The sequence below is a fragment of the Gobius niger genome (assembly GCF_951799975.1).
Source record: "Gobius niger genome assembly, chromosome: 15".
NCBI lineage: Eukaryota > Metazoa > Chordata > Actinopteri > Gobiiformes > Gobiidae > Gobius > Gobius niger.
In genome coordinates, this window is record NC_136866.1 from 27,484,214 (window position 1) to 27,511,782 (window position 27,569).

At 42.0% G+C, this 27,569-nt stretch overlaps 4 protein-coding genes and 1 long non-coding RNA gene across 6 annotated transcripts; all 5 read left to right on the forward strand.

Annotated features, from left to right (window-relative positions):
• Positions 1-1,106: 1,106 nt before the first annotated feature.
• Positions 1,107-7,218, forward strand: LOC306975077 (uncharacterized protein; the record flags this gene model as incomplete). The annotated part of the gene is made up of 7 exons (XM_079572497.1): positions 1,107-1,110; positions 1,206-1,298; positions 1,717-1,974; positions 6,473-6,622; positions 6,707-6,732; positions 6,879-6,950; positions 7,028-7,218. The coding sequence occupies 7 exons, from the start codon at positions 1,107-1,109 to the stop codon at positions 7,133-7,135; spliced, it is 711 nt and encodes a 236-aa protein (XP_079428623.1). The 3' UTR covers positions 7,136-7,218.
• A 2,310-nt stretch (positions 7,219-9,528) lies between these two features.
• On the forward strand, positions 9,529-15,049 carry LOC306975078 (uncharacterized protein; the record flags this gene model as incomplete). Its single annotated transcript, XM_079572498.1, has 6 exons — positions 9,529-9,850; positions 13,442-13,714; positions 14,602-14,691; positions 14,778-14,806; positions 14,870-14,920; positions 14,980-15,049. 6 exons carry the CDS (start codon positions 9,529-9,531, stop codon positions 15,001-15,003), a joined length of 789 nt encoding a protein of 262 aa, XP_079428624.1. The 3' UTR covers positions 15,004-15,049.
• A 1,446-nt stretch (positions 15,050-16,495) lies between these two features.
• On the forward strand, positions 16,496-19,044 carry LOC306975080 (uncharacterized protein; the record flags this gene model as incomplete). The annotated part of the gene is made up of 8 exons (XM_079572500.1): positions 16,496-16,550; positions 16,937-17,254; positions 17,391-17,663; positions 18,249-18,281; positions 18,549-18,638; positions 18,725-18,753; positions 18,817-18,867; positions 18,927-19,044. The coding sequence occupies 8 exons, from the start codon at positions 16,496-16,498 to the stop codon at positions 18,948-18,950; spliced, it is 873 nt and encodes a 290-aa protein (XP_079428626.1). The 3' UTR covers positions 18,951-19,044.
• Positions 19,045-20,428: 1,384 nt separating this feature from the next.
• On the forward strand, positions 20,429-27,086 carry LOC306975301 (uncharacterized protein). Of its 2 annotated transcripts, none has more exons than XM_079572810.1 (7): positions 20,429-20,540; positions 21,039-21,350; positions 21,416-21,676; positions 26,340-26,489; positions 26,577-26,602; positions 26,748-26,819; positions 26,897-27,086. In XM_079572810.1, exons 1-7 carry the CDS (start codon positions 20,486-20,488, stop codon positions 27,002-27,004), a joined length of 984 nt encoding a protein of 327 aa, XP_079428936.1. In that variant the 5' UTR covers positions 20,429-20,485; the 3' UTR covers positions 27,005-27,086. The 2 variants fall into 2 exon arrangements, with proteins under 2 accessions (XP_079428936.1, XP_079428935.1); XM_079572809.1 differs by lacking the exons at positions 20,429-20,540; positions 21,039-21,350; positions 21,416-21,676 and adding exons at positions 24,865-24,923; positions 25,420-25,728; positions 25,801-26,067.
• Positions 22,632-23,130, forward strand: LOC306974588. The gene is made up of 4 exons (XR_013793650.1): positions 22,632-22,724; positions 22,811-22,839; positions 22,903-22,953; positions 23,013-23,130. It is a non-coding gene; the product is annotated as an uncharacterized lncRNA (long non-coding RNA).
• Positions 27,087-27,569: the final 483 nt, after the last annotated feature.

Here is a 27,569-nt window from a genome sequence, read left to right on the forward strand (position 1 = left end):
TTAGTCTGGGGTTATAAGTGATTTGCCTCAGGTGCTGTGTGGAGCGGGTCATGCTGTTTTTAACCCCTTAACTCCCACCTGAACCAAGCACATTTTCTCCAGTTTGGCTTTACCCCAGTCCAAAAGCGTCTGGAAAAAAGCGAGAAAACATTGAAAAAAAGTGATGCAAAATTGATGAAAAGGTAGCAAAAATGTCACAAGAAAATGTCAAAAATGTGACAAAAATTTGATAAAAAATGACGAAAAAAAATGACAAATGTGACAAAAAATGACAAAAAAAATTGTCAAAAATATGAGAAAAATTTGATAAAAATTTGACAAAAAAATACAAAAAATGGACAAAAAATGACGAAAAAATGACAAAAAAGCTACAATAATGAGTTGAATGCCCAGCAAAAAAAATGATGGAAAAAAAATCTGATGACGTGAGGAAAAAGATCCTCTCGGTTCAGGCGGGAGTTAAGAGGTTAATGTAGGCTAGCTGATACCATAGACATGCACTAGCCTTGCATTAGCCTAGCCCCACATAGCTCTTCAAACATACGAACTGCATGAATTACAAAAAAAATATCTCCAGGTACCAGCAACACTGATGACTAGAACATGAGGCCCTATGTCAAAAATCCTGAAATATCCCTTTAATGTCATACAGAGAACATTTACACACGACACACATAAAGAGGGTTTCTCTGCTACGAATGGTTTTGTTGATAGTTTATTCAATCAAAGGTATTAAATAAAAGCCATTAACTGAGGTGATCTCTAAAGAGTAACAATGAGCAAAATGCTTCTATTGTATTTACAATAGAAGTGTCATTAAATAAAGATTATGAATAAGTCTTGCTCAGTTTTGGCTTATTCCAGAGTCTAAACAACATCAAAATAGATCAGAAAGCAGGTTTCTTGTTAATTTCAGTTACAGACTTTAATAGTTTGTTGCATCTTTCTAAATTATTGATTCATTATTTGTTGGATGTTCACAGGAGTCCGGTCAGAGGAAATCTATCTTTACAAGAGACCAGGAGAAGACACCACTCTGTCCTGTCACAAACATCATGGACCAGAATGCTCCAATGTGGCCTGGAATCATTATAAAGATTCAAATCATGAGTTTGTGGTTAAGAATGGGCAGATTGAGAACATTCCCAGGTCCTCCAGACTGACCCTGAATCCTGACTGTTCTCTGACGGTTCACAACCTCACAGAGGAGGACTTCGGGAGATACAAATGTGGCGTGAGGACCACTGAAAACCCGTTTGCCTGGGACAAGCAAGACGTCTATCTGAGCGTCCTCTCCGGTGAGTGTGGTGCAGTGATGTGACGTTCATGACTCACCGGCTCTTTCGAAACGGCTCTTTAAGGTGAACGATTCCAACCTGATCTCAGTTATGAAAACAGATGGATCTTTTTTTTGGAGCAGGCGACACGAGTGAAGCTTTTTGCTCTAAAGTCAAAGCTAAAGACACTAAAAATGATTTCTCAGACAGTCACCGAAAGCGTAAATATCAGTCCCATTGTCATTGTAGATGATTTAGATTTTAAAAAGTTATTGATCATGCAAGTTATCTGGATGGAACTATTAAAAAGGGCCAGTGTTTTGAACGGCTCTTTGAAATGAATGGACCCAAAGCTCACTTCATTCATAAAATGTATGTTGTTGTTTTTTACTCTTTATCAGTTCATTAATGAGCTTCATCCCTTTTTCTGTGTCTTCAGCTCTTTCAAGCTTTAACCAGGATGGACTCACCACGCTACAGTGCAGCCTGTGGAGCGACTTCAGGTGTCCTCGTAACAGTCTTCGCTGGTTGGACGTGAACGGGACGGTCCTGTCTGGAGATGGTGTAACTCAGATCAAATGTGTGTCCAATCTGACTGTGGAGCGTGAGAGCCAACACCAGAGAACATTCACCTGTCAGTTTGTGGAGGACGATGTAGTAAAGGTCTCTGCAGAGTTCAGGCCGGGGGGAAACTCAGGTGAGTCCATTTTTCTTGCATTTCACAGCACAGTCACACATGTAAATATAGGAATCCCCCAGGGCTCTGTTTTAGGCCCTCTACTATCCACAACATTTATTAAACTGATTGTATAAGTTTTGAAATGCCGTAATTTATATATTTTTTTTATCAGTTAATTCACTTGCAAACAAACCAGTCAAATGCATGAAAGGAATAAGATCTGAAAACTAAACAAAGTGTCAGATTAGTTACTAGATCAGGCACGGTTTAAACATTACAGCGTTTTTTACAAGTTTGATCGTTCACAAGAGCCACATAGATACAGACGGCATCTCTGGAATCGCCCACATATAGTCATCTTTGAAAACAGTTCAGGGGGAAAACAATTTAGAAAAAAATCTAAACTTTCTCTAATTATTCAAAAACTACTTTAAAGGAATAGGCCACCGTTTTTACATACTAAGATATGTTCTTAACTAACCTTAGCCGAGTTAATATATACCCGTCTGGTCTTTGTCCGTGCGCTCTGTCACGCAAACGGAGCACATACGCAGCTTCTCCCACGAAGTATATTTACACAGAAATGTAGCATGTCGATTTTATAAGCAGATAAAAAGGGGAACTATATTGTGAGGTGTAATGATACAGGAGCACAGCGTCCGCGCAGTAACTCCTAAAGACTTCCCCCGCTCACTTCCGTCAATAGAAGCGGCGTGACTTGTACAGAGCTCGCAGAGAACAGTTGAAGAAGCGTGGATAACTTGTGAACGATGACTTTTACATGCATCGTGCCGGGCTGTGATAACAAGCAGAAAGTATATAGTGTAGTAATGTTTCACAGATTTCCAACTCACCCCGGACGACGACACAGGACTCAGGACCTCGACCATGAGGTAGGAATGCGCGAGCACTTTCCGAAAATATATTTGTATATTTGTTATAAAAGTAAAAGTAAAATCGACAGGTTACATTTCTGTGTAAATATACTTTGCATGAAAACACTTCACGTAACTTTATTTAAATAGGGAACACGTGAAAGAGCTTGGTAGCTTCTATCGTGAGCTTTTTTGGAGCTATATGACATGTGGGAGAGGCTGCGTATGTGCTCCGTTTGCGTGACAGAGCGCACGGACAAAGACCAGACGGGGATATATTAACTCGACTAAGGTTAGGTAAGAACATATCTCAGTATGTAAAAACGGTGGCCTATTCCTTTAACAAATGCTGAATTATGAACATAGTTTTCTATTTAATAAAGATCAAAGACATGGAGAGGAGCAAAGTGGTTCAACAGCCCATAAATACATGAATAACGGAGAATGCTAACACAGTGCTACATGTTAGCATTGTGCTAATGCAGTTAGCTAGCGCTTGCTATGACTGCCGTTTTTTCACTACTGCTGAACAACCTGCTGTGAGAAAATATCCATATGGGCCTGATTTACACTTGACTTTTATTTGTATGTGATAAATAAGTTTATATTCCACTAGAAAATGGCTAAAAAGAGTGAAAAACTGTGTTTCCCAAAAGATTGTTTTCCCCCTCGGCGAGGCCACGCCCCCTTCTATGACGAGATGCCGTCTGTATCTATAGCCACGTGACAACAATCAGCTGTTCACCAAACTTATTCCCATGACAACGGACACCTACACTGTAAACCCAAATTTTCTTTCACATGATAAGTTAAGCTATTATTACTAATCTTTTCATTATTTTACAAAAGGCGGGACCATTACTAAAACAAATGTGAATTGTAAACTACTTAAAATTATTATTTGCAATACTAATGACGCTGAGCAGAGATACCTCACATTTGCATGTTTTTACCGATTTTGGGAGGGGCTTCACCGGTGAATTCAAACAGGAGCACGCCTCTTCAGACTGTTGGCTGCAGATTGACAGTACCAGAGCTTATGAGATGAAGTGGAGGAATCAACGGCAGTCTGGTTCATAATAGTTTATCAACGCATGGTAAGTGCACACATTTGGTTCCGTTAGCAGCATAATATTTCAACTTGCTTAGTAAAGTAACATTTTCGACGCACGTACCTAAGACAATGTCAACCTCGCAATTTAGCCCTAACCTGCGTTATAAGTCAATCATATCTGAGAGTCCTTTGTAGTTTTCTTTTCTTTTGTGACTGAAAAGTGCTTGTGGTGAACATAAGGCTTACTGCCACCAACATACAACGGCTAATGCTAAGTGGTAGCCATCGGTAATGTTAGCTTTCTGTTGCTTACAGAGTCATTTATTACATGCTTTACATTTTTCGTAACTTTGACAGACAGGGATCAGTGCAAACAGTGATTCCTGGCGCTGTTGTCATACATTTTGCTTTAGCATAAAAGCATTCATACTAGTGAAGAGTTCTCCTTACATACATAATGCAAAATCTGATGTGACTTCTTTCCTCTAGATGACGGCACCTGAGAAAAGGACCATGAGGGCCATCTTTACTGAAGCTGATGCACTAGAACTGACACTGGAAACCAGACCCACAGAATCTTCCCCAATAGAGAGTGGTGCTGTGAGTGGGGACCTGGTCTGCACTCCTTGCAGGTATACATAACTATTCTGTATGGTCATTTGCTCTCTAGTTGTACAGCACACTAACTTCTTTCTTCTTCTTTTTTACATTTATCTGGAAATCCAAAGGATTGTGGGAAATTGTCAACATTTGGCACAGATTTTGCAGCAAATGCAGGTAACACTTTATAATCGGGACAACACAACAAAGCACAAATTGTCTTGTCTGTGTGTCTCTCTGTTTGAGTGTATGAGATACTACTTTTTCTTTTAAAGTATCATGCTTTCTGTCTTACAGTCACTGGATCCCTCTGGGAAACAAAGAACAGTTGCACTGAGAGGACTTCATGACCTACTCTGAGACAATCACTGAGTACTTCCAATCTAGCTTTGTAAGTATACATTTAGTTTGTAATAGGCATCTTTAATAATTTGACATTCATTGTCCAATTTGAACAAGCCAAAATTAGCCTTCGTTAGGAGCTCCAGCCATTCCATAAATATTCTTAATTTAACACAAAACAAAAAGCGAGATAACCTTTTGACATAACCAAAATTAATAATGATTGCAAACAATTTGAAGTATCTGCCACCTGCTTGCTATATGAAACCGCACCCTTAGACACCTCACAGGTCGTCTTTAACTAGTTCCTGTTCTGTAAGTCTTAATGGTGGTCTGTTGTAGCTCAGTCGTTTTTTTTCAATAATGGTTATATTTCTGGCAATATTTTTTGTTTATCTTTAGGACGGTGATGAGTGCTTTGGCCAAATGGACGTTGGGATCTTGTTGGTGAATCCAGAAGATTCCTCTCCCTCAACATCAGATCTTCACCCAGCAAGCCTGAAAATCATCATTGAGGGCAAAGTTGTGGAAAAGCTGACGACCCTGCCAGAAGCTGTCTGCCTCCTTTTTGAACTCACATATGGACTCCACCTAAACTACCCCATGAAAATCTGAAATACCCTCCAGTTCATTCAACAGGTATTTTATAAAGCAGAGACTTCAAACACTGAAAAATCTATTACTTATGTAAAATAGTGCCGGTCCTATTTTTTTGGCTAGACAGAAAAGGTCAACAAAAAGTTTGGTGTTTTTAAAATGTATTTAGCAGCTAGAAGTTTGTATTTTAAAAGGTGGCTACAAATATATTCAGCAGTACATAATTCATTAAAATGTGAAGTGAGTTAAAATGTATGTTTACCTGTCTAAGCCATTCCTGTGTTCCATAGTCTTTTGACCACATTAAAGATGTAAATGATGTACTTTACTGTACTTTACTGTATTTATTTTTGTTTTATATTAATGTTAAAAATGTGTAACGCTTTGCTTATTGGTAACAGAAGACTGGAATACTTACATTTAAATGTTTAAAATGTTACTATTGCACTATTTTTACAAAAAAAATGTGGAAAATAAAATGAAATTGTCTTTTTTATGTAAGAAATAACGTATACACAGTCTATTATTGTGTAATGTAAAATTAAAAACATGATTATGATTTACATTTAATAATTCTAATAAACAAGGGTAATAAATTCTCATGAATATGATGCATAAATACTCATAAACATGATAAATAAATAATGATAAACATGTATAATGATTACTAATATACACGAGTAATGGTGAAGTTGATTACTCGTAAACATTTTGTTTTAAAAGCTTGAGTTCTTTAGTTATGAATTATCTTGGACACAAGACTTTACGTAAACAGAGCTTGATTTGTTAGGTTTTGGATTTTGTAAAAACTAGACATCCCAGTGCAATCACTTACCATGCGCGGCTTTAGTAATGATTACTAATTTGGGTTTACAGTGTAGTGATCAGAGTCCTGATTGGCTAACTACCCTGAGGCTGATCCTCTCATCTCATCTTTTTCTCTACCCGTCCCCTACATTTAATCAAACCTATCTTTTTGTTGCAGTGTTTGAGTTTTTGAAGTAATAAAATGCTAATTTCTCAGTTCTTGTGAATGTTTTTACCGTAGATTCCTCAGGTCCTGCCCAAAGCTCCTGGTTGGTCTCCGTGGCCTCGGCTGCAGGGGCCTCTGTGCTGGTGCTCCTGGCTGTAGCTGCTGTGGTGGTTTTCAAAATAAAATCCAAAAGAAACTCCTCACCAACTATCCAAGACACCGAAGGTACGAAACATAAACAAATCAGGCATTTTCATTGTAAAAATGTGCAACAAGTTTGTAACCTGTTCAATATTGTTTCTTCTGCAGATGATCAACAGATGACGGACCACGTGGTGAGTTTACATGTCAGACAGTTTGATCAGAGCTTTACTGTTGCAGCTGCAGGTTTTTTTTTCAGAGAAGCTTTTAGATTTGGGTAAAACGTGCTCGGTTCAGGCGGGGGTTCAGAGGTTTTTTAACAGTTTCTCTCTCTGTCCAGGCTGATCCAGAGAACAATGTGACTTACGCGACGATCGACCTCCAGAAACCCAGAGCTCAGAGACAGGGAAAAGTACGGAGTCTTTATTTTGCTTTATTTTGTGGCACGTTCCTGGTTTTGAAGGTTTTCTCTTGTATCCGGCGTCGCAGGTGAATCAGGAGGACTTCGTGACTTACTCTGCTGTGAATGTGAAGACCGGATCAGACTCAAACCACAGCGCCATCTACAGTAATGTCCACAAACCTGCAACGGACTGAAAACCAGAAGGAGCGGCTTCTGTTTGAGTTATTTATGGAGCTGTCGAGCATTAAAGACTTTGGAGGAAACTGAATTAGAGATAGTTTAAAGTTGGATTCTGCAAATGCAAAGGATTTAGCAGCAAAAGAAAATGTAAAATGAGTTGTTATTGTTTGTTTTCACCAATTAAAGCATGTGCAATGAAATGAAAGCTTGTATTTTGTTTGTCACGAACCACTCCTGTTTAAGTTGGAACTTTAATACCAGCTGCTTTAATACCGGCCTGCTTTGAGGTCATGATGTTCCCCTCCTGCCCTGCACTGCACAGTGGAACTGTTTTTACCGCGTAACAGGTTGAGATGGATCTCCCTTGCTGCCACTTTAAGTTGGGTGTGATTTTCTTTTGTGGGTGTTTCTTTATTTGAAGTGGGCCAATGACCTTGTCTTAAGTTAAGTGGGCAGTTAGTAGGGGCGGGACTTTAATCATAAAAGCACCTGCACACCTTTTGTTCTCCCTCATTGTTTTGTTTGATCTTGTCCACCAGGCCAGTAGCCTCACTCACAGCACAGAGACCAGGAGCCATGTTGCGGAGCATGCTGACCAGTCACCCTGGACCCCCTGGAAAGGAGCCCTTCACTGAGCCCATCTAATGTCCCTCCACCCATGTCATCACCAAGCTCCTCCTACTCCCCAAGCCACCAGCTGAACCCCATCCCACTTATCTGCTCCTCCCAAAGCAATAGGTGTGTTTGAGATGCCGTTGCGGCTCGCCTGGATGATCGGCGAGACGCAACAGGGGCGGAGAAAAAAGTCTGAAGCCAATCCGACCGCTCCACATGCAGAGAACAACGAGAGTGGCCTCAGATCACGCAGCGTCTCGTTCAGATATCGCGTTCATTTAAAGTTTATCCTAAATAAAAGTCATTCATCTCCTGCTCTGTTTCCTTTACTCCAGAGACATCATTCTTCATCAGAGGAAACTTTCCCATTCGTTTGTTTGTTCAAGTTTGTGAGATAAAACACATCCTTTTAAATCATGAGTTTGTTCTGAAAAGCATCAAACATGAGCTCTATTTTAGGGGTGATGCAGAACTTTAATAGTTTCAGTCATAGTTTATTTGTTCAGATCTAAAGAGGAGAGGGGAGGGGGCGAGGAGCACGTTTCTGATCACAGCAGACTCGTATCCAATCACCTGAGCGTGAGGACAGGTGGGTGTTTTCCCATCATGCACTGGGCCGAGGAGCCGCTGCAGTTGCCTCTGGAGAGATGCAGCGGCTGATCAAGTCGGCTGCTCTCATTGGGGTCTCACGATCTTTCCGTGCCCCACGTGCCCGTGACGTCAGAGCCCGTCTGGAGCAAGTCGGACAGAAATCTAACCGGCCCCGTGCGTCTGCAGTCGGCGTCAAAACTGTGTCCGTCTGGCTCATCTCAAACACACCTAATGTTAGACTTTTATATTTGTACGAAACAAACATCTAAAAACTTTCCCTGTCTTGGTCTCCTTGTGCCCTGGTGATCGAACCGTTAATGTAAATGGATTCGCTCTTCGTCGAACAGCCATGGGATGCGAACTGTGGGGCCCCGTGTGGATTGTTGCTTAGGGCCCCAGAAGGGCCAGCACCGGCTCTGAGAAACATGTATGAAGTCGCCAAACCGGTCACCTCAATGTTCTCCAGAGCCGACAGCTATAATTTACTAATGTGCCATGAAAAGAGTTGGAAGAAGAACCAGTAAAGACAATTAACGAGTGTTGAGTGTGAGCTGTGGTCTGGATGTCGTCGTGAGACTCGTCACTCTGAAACATGTGTTTTGCTCTGAAGTTGCACATTTAGCACAATTAGATTTTCAATGTTAATGTTACAAAGACAAACGTGTTGTCAAAGTGCTGTTATTTGTCCAACACGTTTGAGGAAGTTCTTTTGGGCGTCAGAGAAAGTGGCCATTGCGACACCTGAACAGGAAGAGGCCGTCGTTGAGCAGTCGCTTAAGAAGAGACGTTTGAAGAGTCAAGAGTCTAAAAAAGATGGATTTACTGACGGCTCTCGTCCTGCTGAACGTGGCTCTGCTGCAGTTTGAAGGTGAGCTGTGGATTCTGACTGACCTCAGTGTTTTGTGTTAGTTTTATCAGAGAATCAGTTCATTAATGTCAAACAGAGAATATTTGCTTTGAAACAGGAAATAACACGACACAGCTACAAATAAAGAAGCTTTCTCTGCTAGTAATGGTTTTGTTGATAATTTATTCAATCAAATGTGTTAAATTAAAGTCTTTAAAAATGTGTTGTGTGTGTGAAAATGTGTTTTTTCTCAATTCTCAGTGAGTATTTACAATAGTAGTGTCATTAAAAAAAGAACATGAACAGATTTTGCTGATTTGTTGCATCTTTCCAAATTGATTCATTAATTGTTGGATGTTCACAGGAGTCTGGTCGCAGCAAGTCCATCTTTACCACAGACCAGGAGAAAACACCACTCTGTCCTGTCTGAGATTTAGAAGGTTTGGTCCAAATTGCTTCAATGTGTCCTGGGATCATAGGGGAGCGACTCATTCTCCTCTGGTTCAGAATGGGCAGATTCAGAACATTCCCAGGTCCTCCAGACTGACCCTGAATCCTGACTGTTCTCTGACGGTTCACAACATCAGAGAGGAGGACTTCGGGAGATACAGCTGTGGACTGCAGACCACTTCTGGGCTTGACATTGGCAACGGTATCCTTCTGAACGTCCTCTCTGGTGAGTGTGGTGCAGTGATGTGACGTTCATGACCCGCCGGCTCTTTAACGGTTGGATCTCAATTATGAAAAGAGACAGATCTTTTTTTCAGTCAGTTTTACCCAGAACTTCCCCGAACGAAAGAGAATCAGCCCAACAACGGAGCAGGCGACACAAGTGAAGCTTTTTGCACTAAAGTCAAATCCAAATCCAGTAAAAATGATTTGTCAGACAGTCACAGCCTCTTTTTAGTGGTTGTGGTCACGGCTCCAGACTAACTTATTTCATGACCGTCCCGACACCGTCCCGAAGACCATTTGGCATCGTCCCGAAATGGATGTGAACCGTCCCAAATTTTATAGAGCTCTCGCTCTTTTATAGGGAAGAGGGGGCATGCACACTCGCTTACATAAATATTAGGGCTGCAACTGTGATTATTTACATCGATTTGTCGAGTAATCAGATATGTATTGCATTTATATTGAAAAACTACATTTCATGACTTTAGAGCAGATTATAAAAGGAGAAAAAACTGTTTCAAACAAAGGATCGTTCTGCTAGAAATAACATCATTTATTCTTAATTTCTTATCAGTTTGTCTGAAAAGCGGCAACATGTGACTCCCATAAAGAGACGCCTGTCCTTATGTCCATGATGAGGAGAGAGAGCAGCTTCAGAGTGTCTTTTAAATCTGTACTTTTATTCCTTTTCAAGTGAAGTAGGTCCTGACTGGAGACAGAATCTTGAAATGTTCTGCTGAAGCTCAGATTCATTTCTTTCGTAAAAGAGGGAAAACATTTTAATTACTTTTGTCATAGTATTGCTATAGCAGGGATTGATGTGTCAATTTTTATGGTTCATACATGTATTTGTTGTGAGCAATGAAAGGATATGAGAAATTTAAAGTACGGATGAGACAGTATGACTGTGGGAGTTTTATTCTGCTTTTGAAATAGTGTGACCACCTCAAATAGTTTAAACAGACCAGTGGGACAATTTGGCAGAACTTTGAAGTACAGAGGAATTTGTTTAGTTTTTTATAGATCAGGCATTTTCATCCCACTAAAAAAAGACCAACCTTTTCCCCCAGTTCGGGGAGGCCATGGAGGAAGACTATCGGTCAGCCTCGAAGAGATTCTGGCAAACCATCCGGCGCCTCAGGAGGGGGAAGCAGTGCTTCACCAACACTGTTTACAGTGCGGGTGGGGTGCTGCTGACCTCGACTGGGGATGTCGTCGGGCGGTGGAAGGAGTACTTCGAGGACCTCCTCAATCCCGTCGTCACGTCTTCCAATGAGGAAGCAGAGGCTGGGGACTCGGAGGTGGGCTCATCCATCACCCAAGCTGAAGTCACCGAGGTGGTGAGAAAGCTCCTCGGTGGCAAGGCTCCGGGGGTGGATGAGATTCGCCCTGAGTACCTTAAGTCTCTGGATGTTGTAGGACTGTCTTGGCTGACACGTCTCTGCAACATCGCGTGGCGGTCGGGGACAGTGCCCCTGGATTGGCAGACCGGGGTGGTGGTCCCTCTCTTTAAAAAGGGGGATCGGAGGGTGTGTTCCAATTACAGAGGAATCACCCTCCTTAGCCTCCCCGGTAAGGTCTACTCCAGGGTGCTGGAGAGGAGGATCCGGCCGATAGTTGAACCTCGGATCCAGGAGGAACAATGCGGTTTTCGTCCTGGTCGTGGCACACTGGACCAGCTCTATACCCTCCATCGGGTACTCGAGGGTTCGTGGGAGTTCGCCCAACCAGTCCACATGTGTTTTGTGGATCTGGAGAAGGCGTTCGACCGCGTCCCTCGTGGTGCCCTGTGGGGGGTGCTCCGGGAGTATGGGGTCCGGGGCCCTCTGCTAAGGGCTGTCCGTTCCCTGTATGACCGCAGCAGGAGCTTGGTTCGCATTGCCGGCAGTAAGTCAGACCTGTTCCCGGTGCGTGTTGGTCTCCGCCAGGGCTGCCCTTTGTCACCGGTTCTGTTCATTACCTTTATGGACAGAATTTCTAGGCGCAGCCAGGGGCCGGAGGGTGTCCGGTTTGGGAGCCTCAGGATCTCATCTCTGCTGTTTGCGGATGATGTTGTTCTGATGGCTTCAACGAACCAGGACCTTCAGCTGCTCTGGGGCGGTTTGCAGCCGAGTGTGTAGCGGCCGGGATGGGGATCAGCACCTCCAAATCCGAGGCCATGGTTCTCCACCGGAAAAAGGTGTTTCCCCTCTACAGGTCGGTGGTGAGTCATTGCCTCAAGTGGAGGAGTTCAAGTATCTCGGGGTCTTGTTCACGAGTGAGGGACGGATGGAGCGTGAGATCGACAGACGGATCGGTGCGGCGTCAGCAGTGATGCGGTCGCTGTATCGGTCTGTCGTGGTGAAGAGGGAGCTGAGTTGGGGCAAAGCTCTCGATTTACCGATCGATCTACGTTCCAACCCTCACCTATGGTCATGAGATTTGGGTCATGACCGAAAGGACAAGATCGCGAATACAAGCGGCCAAAATGAGTTTCCTTCGCAGGGTGGCTGGGCGCACCCTCCGAGATCGGGTGAGGAGCTCAGTTACCCGGGAGGAGCTCGGAGTAGAGTCGCTGCTCCTTCACGTCGAAAGGAGCCAGCTGAGGTGGCTCGGGCATCTGTTCCGGATGCCTCCTGGTCGCCTCCCGCGGGAGGTGTTCCAGGCATGTCCTAGTGGGACAAGGCCTCGTGGAAGACCCAGGACACAGTGGTGGAACTATGTCTCTGAGCTGGCCTGGTGTCGCCTCGGGGTCCCCCCAGAACAGCTGGAGGAGGTGTGTGTGGACCGGGAAGTTTGGGCATCTCTGCTGAGACTGCTGCCCCCGCGACCCGGCCCCGGATAAAGCGGAAGAAAATGGATGGATGGATGGATAAATCGTAGATACAGTGTAAATATATTTAGCGCAAACCACTTTGCAGCGTCGGAGAAGTAGATACAGGAGGATGTAAAAGTCTGTGTTTGGTGAAGGGGAGAGAGATAAGTTCGCCATCATACCTTATGTCACACTTAGAAGTAACAGTGGATGAAAGTGTAGATGGTCCTGATGGTGAATCATCACTGATGCAGTTGTCAGTATTGTTTTGGCGGTAGTGGGGGGAGCCGTGTCCTTTCGCCTCGTTCGCCTCCGTCCTGTCTTCGCCTCTCGTTGCGGAGTTTCTTCTTGTTTGAGCCGTGTTTTGATGATTACAACAGCCTGGTTCTCCGCTCCGCTACCTGGCTCTGCCCGGCTACGAGGTTTAGCACAGCGAGCTCCGCTCTGGTGTTTACAACCATCGAGCTGCTCTTGAGAAGCGGCCGTGCGGAAACAAGCACTGCGTAAAGTTCCCCGTTTCATACGGTTTCAATCAGAAATATTAATTAAGCGAATCATCGAAGTGGGAAAATATTATTCAAAGCATTTTACTAATCGAGTTCATCGATTTAATCAATGAATCATTGCAGCCCTAAAAAATACATATATTAAAAGATGGTTAAAGACCTATCGTCCCGAGACCGTCCCGGGTAGGATCTCGTCTCGTCCCCGGGACGACGGGACTATGTTAGTCTCGAGCCCTGGTTGTGGTGCTTTTCTCTGTATCAGTTCATTAATGACATTTTATCCCTTTCTCAGTGTCTCCAGCTCCTTCAAGCCTGAACCAGGATGGACTCGTCACGTTACAGTGCAGCCTGTGGAGACACTACGCATTCTCCTGTCCTCAGAACAGCCTTCGCTGGTTGGACTTGAACGGGACGGTCCTATCTGGAGATGGTGTGACTCAGATCAAATGTGTGTCCAATCTGACCGTGGAGCGTGAGAGCCAACACCAGAGAACATTCACCTGTCAGTTTGTGAAGGACGATGAAGTAAAGGTCTCTGCAGAGTTTAGGCTGGAGGGAAACTCAGGTGAGTCTCTTTGAGTTCTTTCAAAACAAGTGGGAGGAGAGAGACGCGTTTATTATCATCACCCAAAGCCACAAAGACAAAAGACAAACTTTCCTAAAGGAAAAACTGGGGAATCTGAAATGGCTTTGATCAAAGTGTTTGGTTTGTGCTTCTCTATTCAATGATCCGTCTCTCCTCCTTTAAAACTCCGTCAGTGTTCAGTAACAACGCTGTTTACAGGAACAACTATGAAACACTAAGCTGTGAATATTTCCACATTTCCTCCGCCATGTTGCGCGGTATCCGGGAGGTGAAGGAGGACCAGGGAGGGTTTATATAGAAAACTTAATCTTTAGTTTCCAACACAAAAGACCACAAGTCTTGTGCAAAAGTCGACTAAGTTGTAGAAGGCGGGGGCAGACAAGTCCCCAAAGTGTTTCACCAGAGTCATTTTTTCATTCACTCCACACTCTTTGAGGGTAAACTATGTAAAACTGATCATGGTCTGTTTTTATTCTTTACTACAACTCCCTAAAATGTGGACTTTTTATTGTGACCTTTTCTTGCATGAAGCCTCGGGTGTTGGTTTTGATTTGATTTTTGTTTTTCAGGAGGAAACTGTGAGGAGCCCCAGAGATCTAAAGGTACACACTGGGTTTAACTGTGCGGCTCAGAGGCAACATTAAAGGGGAAGTTTCACAAGGATAATTATGGCTCCATCAAGTGTTGCTTTGATCCAAGTTTTGAAACTTTTTAGTGCATATTAAGAGGAAGGACATGTTCCACTTTAATGGAAATGACTCATTCTGAAAGCGAGATTTATTTGAACCTTTTAAATGAACGTCATGTAACTAAGAGTGAATGAAAAGAGGCTGGACCCGCCTTATCCATCCCTGCTGTGTTTTCAGGCTGGAGCTGGTTCCTGGTGCTGAAGACTGTGGGTTGGAGCGCTCTCATCAGCGCCACTGTGGTCGTCTCCATCTACGCCAGAGTGAAAGGTAACATACTACTATCACTACTTCTGTCTCTGCTACTACTGCAGTTTATTACCACTGCTACATCCACGGCTTCTTCTCTTTTACAGGAAAACCCAAGAGATCCAGCGGAGACTTTGTGAGTTTGCACATCTGTCACAGACTTAAAGGTTTGATGATAAACTTCCTGTTCTTTGTTTAGGAGATGATTGTTTGTTCCCCTGATGTCAATCCTGGAAACATGGTGAGATCTGTTCACACTTTGGTCTGTTTCCATTACTGTCATTAATATAATAATACTTTTTCTCTCAGGCGGATTATGAAAACCAACAGTGAATGAAAGTCTGGAACAGCCTCAGCTTTGACAATGTTTGAATCTGCACTCTTCGCGTTTAATAGGATTTCATGAGTATGTTTTAAAGGGATATTTGATAAAGGGGCTCATTTCCTAGTTATGCAGAGTGTTGTTGATTTCTGGAGATCTTTTTTTTTCTTTTAATTCGTGCAGGCCTTTTATTTGAAGAGTTTAGTGGTGCTAGGCTAGTGCATGTCTATGGTAACTAGTAGCCTGCATTAAAAACAGTCTGACCCAAGCACAGTAAACCTGAGGCAAATCACTTATAGCACCAGACTGACCATATACATTTGTATAACCATTTTTCATTTAAAATAACTTATATTTGAGTTAGTCTGTTTACCTGCGGCCGCATTACTGCACGTGGAATTCATAAAGGAGCTTTCAACAAATCAGATATGGCAACGTTTGGAGGACGAGCCCATGGTTTTGAAGAGCTTTTTAATGCAGGCTACTAGTTACCATAGACATGCACTAGCCTAGCACTAGCACCGCTCCGCTGAACTCTTCAAATATAAGGACTGCATGACCAAAAAAATATATATACTGTATATCTCCATAAATCAACAACACTTTGGATAATTAGGAAATTAAGCCCTATGTCAAAACTCCTGAAATATTCCTTTAAGGTTTTTTTAGGTGTAGATGCTTTTAGCTTTCCAGTTGTTCTTGAAAGTCTTTTTTTCCTCAGATTTGACTTGTACATTTTAACAGAAATCTTTCCCACAGGTTATTAAGTCCCTTTTGGGAAAGTCGGGCTCGAGTTTGAGAAAACAACATGGCAGCGCCTTATGTCAGATGTAAATAAAAGCACCTGACGAAAATATTTTTTATACTTTTTATTGGTAAAAAAAAAAGTGATATTAGTGCGTATTTATCCTTGTAGTGACCCAGTGGCTGTATGAGTGATCAGCTTAGCACCTTTATTTTCCATCACGGTGGTTTCTACAACGCTCCAAATGTTTTGTAGGTTTTCACCGCTCACCAGAAAACCTACAAAACATTTGATCTCACTCACAGTCATACAGCCACTGGGTCATTACAAGGAAAAATACGCACAAATATCAACTTTTTTTCCACATAAAAGTTGCATAATGCAGCTTTAAGCTCTCCTCTACTGCCCTATTTTGATTTTAGTGATTTGTATCTGTGTCATTGTGATTAAACTTTCTGATTTTGAGCAACAATAATGTGCTGTCCTTGTTTATTCCTTGTGTTTTCTTGTTGAATTATTAGGCCTGTTTGTAATATCTATCATTTTACAGGATTTACTAAAAGCTACATTGTACTTGGCGCTAACAAATAACAAAATAGCGCCTGAGCTAATTTTGATGAAACACACACTTGAGTCACATTTTAATAACTTCTGCTAAACGTCAGAGAAAGAGGCGATGGCGACACATGAACAGGAAGAGTCCGTCGTTGAGCAGTCGCTTAAGAAGAGACATTTGAAGAGTCAAGAGTCTAAAAACGATGGATTTACTGACGGCTCTCGTCCTGCTGAACGTGGCTCTGCTGCAGTTTGAAGGTGAGCTGTGGATTCTGACTGACCTCAGTGTTTTGTGTTAGTTTGATCAGTTCATTAATGTCAAACAGAGAATATTTACTCAGGAACAGGAAATAACACGACACAGCTACAAATAAAGAGGGTTATTCTGCTAGAAATGGTTTGGTGGATGATTAATTGAATCAAATAAAAGTCATTCATATTGAGGTGATCTCTGAAAATAGTTTGACAGGATGATTTTCAATAGTAGTGTCGGTAAATAAAGAACATGAATAAATCCTGCTCAGTTTGGGCTTATTCCAGAGTCTAAACAGCATCAAAATAGATCAGAACTTATTCATTTCAGTAACAGATTTTTCTGATTATCTTTCCAAATTATTGATTCATTATTTGTTGAATGTTCACAGGAGTCAGGTCACAGGAAATCAACCTTTACAACAGACCGGGAGAAAACACCACTCTGTCCTGCGAGAGATTCAAATATGATGGACCAAATTGCTCTGATGTGTACTGGCATCATTGGAGAAATTTAAATCATGAGTCTGTAGTTAAGAATGGGCGGATTGAGAACATTCCCAGATCCTCCAGGCTGACCCTGAATCCTGACTGTTCTCTGATGGTTCACAACATCACAGAGGAGGACTATGGGCTGTACAGATGTGCACTGTGGACCTCTCAATACACGTTTGACTGGGACAAAAATATCTATCTGAGCGTCCTCTCTGGTGAGTGTGGTCTCTGAAGACCAGCTAGTTTTTATTTGTTTTGCTCAATTAATTTCTATCAAATTAATATTTTGATTTTGTTTTTTTATACATATGAACGTCGGCCACTGCAATAAGTCCTTGATCCATTTTTCAGTGTCTCCAGCTCCTACAAACCTTAACGAAAGTGGACTCGTCACGTTACAGTGCAGCCTGTGGAGACACTTCACACTCTCCTGTCCTCGTAACAGTCTTCGCTGGTTGGACTTAGATGGGACGGTCCTGTCTGGAGATGGTGTAACTCAGAACATATGTGTGTCCGATCTGACCGTGGAGCATGAGAGCCAACACCAGAGAACATTCACCTGTCAGTTTGTGGAGGACGATGAAGTAAAGGTCTCTGCAGAGTTCAGGCTGGAGGGAAACTCAGGTGAGTCTCTTTGAATTCTTTCAAAACAAGTGGGAGGAGAGAGACGCGTTTATTATCATCACCCAAAGCCACAAAGACAAAAGACAAACTTTCCTAAAGGATGAACTGGGGAATCTGAAATGGCTTTGATCAAAGTGTTTGGTTTGTGCTTCTCTATTCAATGATCCGTCTCTCCTCCTTTAAAACTCCGTCAGTGTTCAGTAACAACGCTGTTTACAGGAACAACTATGAAACACTAAGCTGTGAATATTTCCACATTTCCTCCGCCATGTTGCGCGGTATCCGGGAGGTGAAGGAGGACCAGGGAGGGTTTATATAGAAAACTTAATCTTTAGTTTCCGACACAAAAGATCGAAAGTGCAAAAGTCGACTAAGTTGTAGAAGGCGGGGGCAGACAAGTCTCCAAAGTGTTTCACCAGAGTCATTTTTTCATTCACTCCACACTCTTTGAGGGTAAACTATGTAAAACTGATAATGATCTATCTTTATTCTTTACTACAACTCCTTAAAATGTGGACTTTTTATTGTGACCTTTTCTTGCATGAAGCCTCAGGTGTTGGTTTTGATTTGATTTTTGTTTTTCAGGAGGAAACTGTGAGGAGCCCCAGAGATCTAAAGGTACACACTGGGTTTAACTGTGCGGCTCAGAGGAAACAACATTAAAGGGGAAGTTTCACAAGGATAATTATGGCTCCATCAAGTGTTGCTTTGATCGAAGTTTTGAAACTTTTTAGTTCATATTAAAATGAAGGACATGTTCCACTTTAATGGAAATGACTCATTCTGACAGAGAGATTCATTTGAACCTTTTAAATGAGCGTCATGTAGCTAAGAGTGAATGAAAAGAGGCTGGACCCGCCTTATCCATCCCTGCTGTGTTTTCAGGCTGGAGCTGGTTCCTGGTGCTGAAGACTGTGGGTTGGAGCGCTCTCATCAGCGCCACTGTGGTCGTCTCCATCTACGCCAGAGTGAAAGGTAACATACTACTATCACTACTTCTGTCTCTGCTACTACTGCAGTTTATTACCACTGCCACATCCACGGCTTCTTCTCTTTTACAGGAAAACCCAAGAGATCCAGCGGAGACTTTGTGAGTTTGCACATCTGTCATAGACTCAAAGGTTTGATGATAAACTTCCTGTTCTTTGTTTAGGAGATGATTGTTTGTTCCCCTGATGTCAATCCTGGAAACATGGTGAGATCTGTTCACACTTTGGTCTGTTTCCATTACAGTCATTAATATAATAATACTTTCTCTCTCAGGCGGATTATGAAAACCAACAGTGAATGAAAGTCTGGAACAGCCTCAGCTTTGACAATGTTTGAATCTGCACTCTTCGCTTTTAATAGAATTTCATGAGTATGTTTTAAAGGGATATTTGATAAAGGGGCACATTTCCTAGTTATGCAGAGTGTTGTTGATTTCTGGAGATCTTTTTTTTTTTTCTGTTAATTCGTGCAGGCCTTTTATTTGAAGAGTTTAGTGGTGCTAGGCTAGTGCTAGGCTAGTGCATGTCTATGGTAACTAGTAGCCTGCATTAAAAACAGTCTGACCCAAACACAGAGCACCTGAGGCAAATCACTTATAACACCAGACAGACCATATACATTTATAAATATAACCATTTTTTATTCAAAATAACTTATATTTGAGTTAGTTTGTTTACCTGCGGCCGCACTACTGCACGTGGAATTCACAAAGGAGCTTTCAACAAATCAGATATGGCAACGCTTGGAGGACGACTCCATGATTTTGAAGAGCTTTTTAATGCAGGCTACTAGTTACCATAGACATACACTAGCCTAGCACTAGCACCGCACCGCTGAACTCTTCAAATATAAGGACTGCATGACCAAAAAAAAATATATACTGTATATCTCCATAAATCAACAACACTTTGGATAATTAGGAAATTAAGCCCCATGTCAAAAATCCTGAAATATCCCTTTAAGGTTTTTTTATGTGTAGATGCTTTTCTGCTTTCCAGTTGTTCTTGAAAGTCTTTTTTTCCTCAGATTTGACTTGTACATTTTAACAGAAATCTTTTCCACAGGTTATTAAGTCCCTTTTGGGAAAGTCGGGCTCGAGTTTGAGAAAACAACATGGCAGCGCCTTATGTCAGATGTAAATAAAAGCACCTGACGAAAATATTTTTACATTACTTGTTGCATTATGCAACTTTTTATTGGCAAAAAAAAAGTGATATTAGTGCGTATTTATCCTTGTAGTGACCCAGTGGCTGTATGAGGGATCAGTTTAGCACCTTTATTTTCCATCACGGTGGTTTCTACAACGCTCCAGGATCAAATGTTTTGTAGGTTTTCACCGCTCACCAGAAAACTTACAAAACAATTGATCTCACTCACAGTCATACAGCCACTGGGTCATTACAAGGAAGAATACGCACAAATATCAACTTTTTTTCCACATAAAAGTTGCATAATGCAGCTTTAAGCTCTCCTCTACTGCCCTATTTTGATTTTAATGATTTGTATCTGTGTCATTGTGATTAAACTTTCTGATTTTGAGCAACAATAATGTGCTGTCCTTGTTTATTCCTTGTGTTTTCTTGTTGGATTATTAGGCCTGTTTGTAATATCTATCATTTTACAGGATTTACTAAAAGCTACATTGTACTTGGCGCTAACAAATAACAAAATTGCACCTGAGGTAATTTTGATGAAACACACACTTGAGTCACATTTTAATAACTTCTGCTAAACGTCAGAGAAAGAGGCGATGGCGACACATGAACAGGAAGAGTCCGTCGTTGAGCAGTCGCTTAAGAAGAGACATTTGAAGAGTCAAGAGTCTAAAAACGATGGATTTACTGACGGCTCTCGTCCTGCTGAACGTGGCTCTGCTGCAGTTTGAAGGTGAGCTGTGGATTCTGACTGACCTCAGTGTTTTGGATTAGTTTGATCAGTTCATTAATGTCAAACAGAGAATATTTACTCAGGAACAGGAAATAACACGACACAGCTACAAATAAAGAGGGTTTCTCTGCTAGAAATGGTTTTGTTGATAATTTACTAAATCGAATGTGTTAAATGACAGCCATGGTGATCTCTGAATCTTAGCTTGATAACACAATGGAGAAATTTACTTTTTACATTCAGCTCTTAGAAACACTCAGGGTGTGCAAATATGCAGGAAATGTGAGGAAACAACAAACTCTCAAATTCTCAGTGAGTTTTTACAATAGTGTCATTAAATAAAGATCATGAATAAATCCTGCTCAGTTTTGGTTTATTCCAGAGTCTAAACAGCATCAGAATAGATGAGGGAGCAGGTTACTTGTGAATTTCAGTGACAGATTTTGCTGATTTGTTGCATCTTCTTTTATTGACTCATTATTTGTTGGATGTTCGCAGGAGTCTGGTCGCAGCCTGTCCATCTTTTCCACAGACCAGGAGAAGACACCACTCTGTCCTGTGACCAACATCATGGACCAGAATGCTCCGATGTGGACTGGTTTCATTGGAAAGTGAGTCCTTCTGAATTGGTTCAGAAAGGGCGGATTCAGAACATTCCCAGATCCTCCAGACTGACCCTGAATCCTGACTGTTCTCTGACGGTTCACAACATCAGAGTGGAGGACCATGGGTTGTACAGATGTAGAGTGTGGAACACTTCTGGGCTTGTCTTGAGCAAAATTATCTATCTGAACGTCCTCTCTGGTGAGTGTGGTGCAGTGATGTGACGTTCATGACTTGTATCAGTTCATTAATGACCTTTATCCCTTTCTCAGTGTCTCCTTCAAACCAGGATGGACTCATCACGTTACAGTGCAGCCTGTGGAGACACTACACACTCTTCTGTCCTCGTAACAGTCTTCACTGGTTGGACTTAGATGGGACGGTCCTGTCTGGAGATGGTGTAACTCAGAACATATGTGTGTCCAATCTGACCGTGAAGCATGAGAGCCAACACCAGAGAACATTCAGCTGTCAGTTTGTGAAGGACGATGAAGTAAAGGTCTCTGCAGAGTTCAGGCTGGAGGGAAACTCAGGTGAGTCTCTTTGAGTTCTTTCAAAACAAGTGGGAGGAGAGAGACGCGTTTATTATCATCACCCAAAGCCACAAAGACAAAAGACAAACTTTCCTAAAGGATGAACAGGGGAATCTGAAATGGCTTTGATCAAAGTGTTTGGTTTGAGCTTCTCTATTCAATGATCCGTCTCTCCTCCTTTAAAACTCCGTCAGTGTTCAGTAACTACGCTGTTTACAGGAACAAATATGAAACACTAAACTGTGAATATTTCCACATTTCCTCCGCCATGTTGCGCGGTATCCGGGAGGTGAAGGAGGACCAGGGAGGGTTTATATAGAAAACTTAATCTTTAGTTTCCGACACAAAAGACCACAAGTCAAAAGTCGACTAAGTTGTAGAAGGCGGGGGCAGACAAGTCCCCAAAGTGTTTCACCAGAGTCATTTTTTCATTCACTCCACACTCTTTGAGGGTAAACTATGTAAAACTGATCATGGTCTATCTTTATTCTTTACTACAACTCCCTAAAATGTGGACTTTTTATTGTGACCTTTTCTTGCATGAAGCCTCAGGTGTTGGTTTTGATTTGATTTTTGTTTTTCAGGAGGAAACTGTGAGGAGCCCCAGAGATCTAAAGGTACACACTGGGTTTAACTGTGCGGCTCAGAGGAAACAACATTAAAGGGGAAGTTTCACAAGGATAATTATGGCTCCATCAAGTGTTGCTTTAATCAACTTTTCGGTTCATATTAAGAGGAAGGACATGTTCCACTTTAACTCACTGCATATTTATTTACTATTATTTCAATCAAAGTTAGTTTAGAAACCCATTATGTTCACACCGGAGCCAAATCATATTGTCTGGAAATGGAAATTCTGACAGTGAGATTCATTTGAACCTTTTAAATGAGCGTCATGTAACTAAGAGTGAATGAAAAGAGGCTGGACCCGCCTTATCCATCCCTGCTGTGTTTTCAGGCTGGAGCTGGTTCCTGGTGCTGAAGACTGTGGGTTGGAGCGCTCTCATCATCGCCACTGTGGTCGTCTCCATCTACGCCAGAGTGAAAGGTAACATACTACTATCACTACTTCTGTCTCTGCTACTACTGCAGTTTATTACCACTGCCACATCCACGGCTTCTTCTCTTTTACAGGAAAACCCAAGAGATCCAGCGGAGACTTTGTGAGTTTGCACATCTGTCATAGACTTAAAGGTTTGATGATAAACTTCCTGTTCTTTGTTTAGGAGATGATTGTTTGTTCCCCTGATGTCAATCCTGGAAACATGGTGAGATCTGTTCACACTTTGGTCTGTTTCCATTACAGTCATTAATATAATAATACTTTCTCTCTCAGGCGGATTATGAAAACCAACAGTGAATTAAAGTCTGGAACAGCCTCAGCTTTGACAATGTTTGAATCTGCACTCTTCGCTTTTAATAGGATTTCATGAGTATGTTTTAAAGGGATATTTGATAAAGGGGCTCATTTCCTAGTTATCCAGAGTGTTGTTGATTTCTGGAGATCTTTTTTTTTTTTTCTTTTAATTCGTGCAGGCCTTTTATTTGAAGAGTTTAGCGGTGCTAGGCTAGTGCTAGGCTAGTGCATGTCTATGGTAACTAGTAGCCTACATTAAAAACAGTCTGACCCAAACACAGAGCACCTGAGGCAAATCACTTATAGCACCAGACTGACCATATACATTTGTAAATATAACCATTTTTTATTCAAAATAACTTATATTTGAGTTAGTTTGTTTACCTGCGGCCGCATTACTGCACGTGGAATTCACAAAGGAGCTTTCTACAAATCAGATATGGCAACGTTTGGAGGACGAGCCCATGATTTAAAAGAGGTATTTAATGCAGGCTACTAGTTACCATAGACATGCACTAGCCTAGCACTAGCACCGCACCGCTGAACTCAAATATAAGGACTGCATGTATTAAAAAGAAGAAAATCTCCAGAAATAAACAACACTGGATAACTAGGAAATGAAGCCCTATGTCAAATATCCTGAAATATCACACGAAGATAATTTTTATGTGTAGATACTTTTGCTGCTTTCCACATGAATATATGTTTAAAGAGGGGGTATTATGCTTTTTTCAATCACGTAGCACCAGTCTATATCACACTACAATGATGACGAAACCTTCTGTTGGTCTGTAAATGCAGTAAATTAGAAGAACTGCCTTGTATAAAATGTCTCTCTCAAAATGGCTGTAGTGAATGTCTTGAAATAGGCCTCTGTCTCTTTAAGAACCTCAGACCCTTTCCGACACGCCCCCTCCACACGCTGTCTGTGGCATCAGTGGGGAGGGGGTTCTGCTGAGGAGCAGTGGTTGGTTACTCGGCTGGTGACGAAAGCTCGGAGGCGTCTCCAGGAGGTGGGGGCGTTCCTAGGAGGACTCAGGCAAACCTATCCCTAAAATGGCCGCCATCAGAGTTTTTACAGATTACTCAAAAACACGTGAATGTGCCAAGGCAACACTTCAGGCATGTTTTTAATGAGGGAATGACAAAATAACATGATGTAAAGCTTGAAAAAGTCAATACCCCCCCTTTAACATTGCATTACGCAACTTGATATGGTTAAAAAAATAGTTGATATTTGTGCATATTTGTCCTTGTAATGACCCAGTGGCTGTATGAGTGATCAGCTTAGCACCTTTACTTTCCATCACGGTGGTTTCTACAACGCTCCAGGATCAAATGTTTTGTAGGTTTTCTGGTGAGCGGTGAAAACTCACAAAACAATTGATTCTGGAGCGTTGTAGAAACCACCGTGATGGAAAGTAAAGGCACCGTGCTGACCATAAAAAGTTACATAATGCGGCTTTAAGCTCTCCTCTACTGCCCCATTTTGATTTTAATGATTTGTATCTGTGTCATTGTGATTAAACTTTCTGATTTTGAGCAACAATAATGTGCTGTCCTTGTTTATTCCTTGTGTTTTCTTGTTGAATAATTAGGCCCGTTTGTAATATCTATCATTTTACAGGATTTACTAAAAGCTACATTGTACCTGGCGCTAACAAATAACAAAATAGCGCCTGAGCTAATTTTGATGAAACTCACACTTGAGTCACATTTCAATAACTTCTGCTAAACGTCAGAGAAAGAGGCGATGGCGACACATGAACAGGAAGAGGCCGTCGTTGAGCAGTCGCTTAAGAAGAGACGTTTGAAGAGTCAAGAGTCTAAAAAAGATGGATTCACTGACGGCTCTCGTCCTGCTGAACGTGGCTCTGCTGCAGTTTGAAGGTGAGCTGTGGATTCTGACTGACCTCAGTGTTTTGTGTTAGTTTGATCAGTTCATTAATGTCAAACAGAGAATATTTACTCAGGAACAGGAAATAACACGACACAGCTACAAATAAAGAAGGTTTCTCTGCTAGTAATGGTTTTGTTGATAATTTACTCAATCGAATGTGTTAAATGACAGCCATGGTGATCTCTGAATATTAGCTTGATAACACAATGGAGAAATTTACTTGTCACATTTAGCTCTCAGAAACACTCAGGGTGTGCAAATATGCAGGAAATGTGAGGAAACAACAAACTCTCAAATTCTCAGTGAGTTTTTACAATAGTGTCATTAAATAAAGAACATGAATAAATCCTGCTCAGTTTTGGTTTATTCCAGAGTCTAAACAGCATCAAAATAGATCAGGGAGCAGGTTACTTGTGAATTTCAGTGACAGATTTAGCTGATTCTGCAACTTCTTTTATTGATTCGATATTTGTTGGATGTTCGCAGGAGTCTGGTCGCAGCCTGTCATCCATCTTTTCCACAGACCAGGAGAAGACACCACTCTGTCCTGTGAACAACATCATGGACCAGAATGCGCTGCTGTGTACTGGTTTCATTGGATAGTGAGTCCTTCTGAATTGGTGAAGAAAGGGCGGATTCAGAACATTCCCAGATCCTCCAGACTGACCCTGAATCCTGACTGTTCTCTGACGGTTCACAACATCAGAGAGGAGGACTTTGGGTTGTACAGATGTGGACTGCAGACTATTTCTGGGCGTGTCTTGGGCGAAATTATCTATCTGAGCGTCCTCTCTGGTGAGTGTGGTGCAGTGATGTGACGTTCATGACTCTGTATCAGTTCATAAATGACCTTTATCCCTTTCTCAGTGTCTCCATCTCCTTCAAACCAGAATGGACTCATGACGTTAAAGTGCAGCCTGTGGAGACACGACGCACTCTCCTGTCCTCCGAAAAGTCTTCGCTGGTTGGACGTGAATGGGACGGTCCTGTCTGGAGATGGTGTAACTCAGAAGATATGTGTGTCCAATCTGACTGTGGAGCGTGAGAGCCAACACCAGAGAACATTCACCTGTCAGTTTGTGGAGGGCGATGAAGTAAAGGTCTCAGCAGAGTTCAGGCTGGGGGGAAACTCAGGTGAGTCTCCTTTCATTCAATAATATTTATTTATTCTCATCAGATTTTCTTGCATTTCACGGCACAGTCACACATACAATAATAGGAATCCCCCAGGGCTCTGTTTCAGGCCCTCTACTATCCACAACTTTTATTAAACTGATTGGTATATTTGCAGAAATGTGAAAACTTTAACTCAAATTTGCTTAAATAAACCGTCACCTGTGGCTGTGGCTATATTAGGCACCTAATCTCTGCTAATCTCTCAGTTCCTGTGAATGTTTTTACCGTAGATTCCTCAGGTCCTGACCAAAGCTCCTGGTTGGTCTCCGTGGCCTTGGCTGCAGGGGCCTCTGTGCTGGTGCTCCTGGCTGTAGCTGCTCTGGTGGTTTTCAAAATAAAATCCAAAAGAAACTCCTCACAAACTATCCAAGACACCGAAGGTACGAAACATAAACAAATGATTTCATCCTTAAAATGTGCATCAAGTTTGCAAATAATTGACCTGTTCAATATTGTTTCTTCTGCAGATGATCAACAGATGACGGACCACGTGGTGAGTTTACATGTCAGACAGTTTGATCAGAGCTTTACTGTTTCAGCTGCAGGTTTTTTTTTCCAAGAAGCTTTTAGATTTGGGTAAAACGTGCTCGGTTCAGGCGGGGGTTCAGAGGTTTTTAACAGTTCCTGTCTCTGTCCAGGCTGATCCAGAGAACAATGTGACTTACGCGACGATCGACCTCCAGAAACCCAGAGCTCAGAGACAGGGAAAAGTACGGAGTCTTTATTTTGCTTTATTTTGTGGCACGTTCCTGGTTTTGAAGGTCTTCTCTTGTATCCGGCGTCGCAGGTGAATCAGGAGGACTTCGTGACTTACTGTGCTGTGAATGTGAAGACCGGATCAGACTCAAACCACAGCGCCATCTACAGTAATGTCCACAAACCTGCAACGGACTGAAAACCAGAAGGAGCGGCTTCTGTTTGAGTTATTTATGGAGCTGTCAAGCATTAAAGACTTTGCAGGAAGCTGAATTAGAGATAGTTTAAAGTTATTTAAGTTAGATTTCGTCATACAGGAAACAAATGCAAAGGATTTAGCTGCAGCAAAAGAAAATGCAAAGTGAGTTGTTTATTTTGACCAATTAAAGCATCTGTATTGAATTGAAAGCTTGTTTTTTTGTTGTATACTGCACACAGTTCACGATCACAATAACATGTCAGTTTTCGAAGTGGTGGAATTCTAAAGTTGCTGCAGAAGTACCGTCACTTTGGATGTGAACGAGAACAGAAGTCACGTGACTCTTGCTTAGCCTGAACCTAAACTTAGCAGAGAAAAAAAACAGGAAGTTAACAACTGATTAAAAAAATATAGCGCCCACACAATGGACTACAATATACTCTCATTCTGCACTGCAACCAGTGGGTAACACTTTAACCCCTTAACTCCCACCTGAACCGAGCACGTTTTCTCCAGTTTGGCTTTACCCCAGTCCAAAAGCTTCTGGAAAAAAGCTGTGAAAATA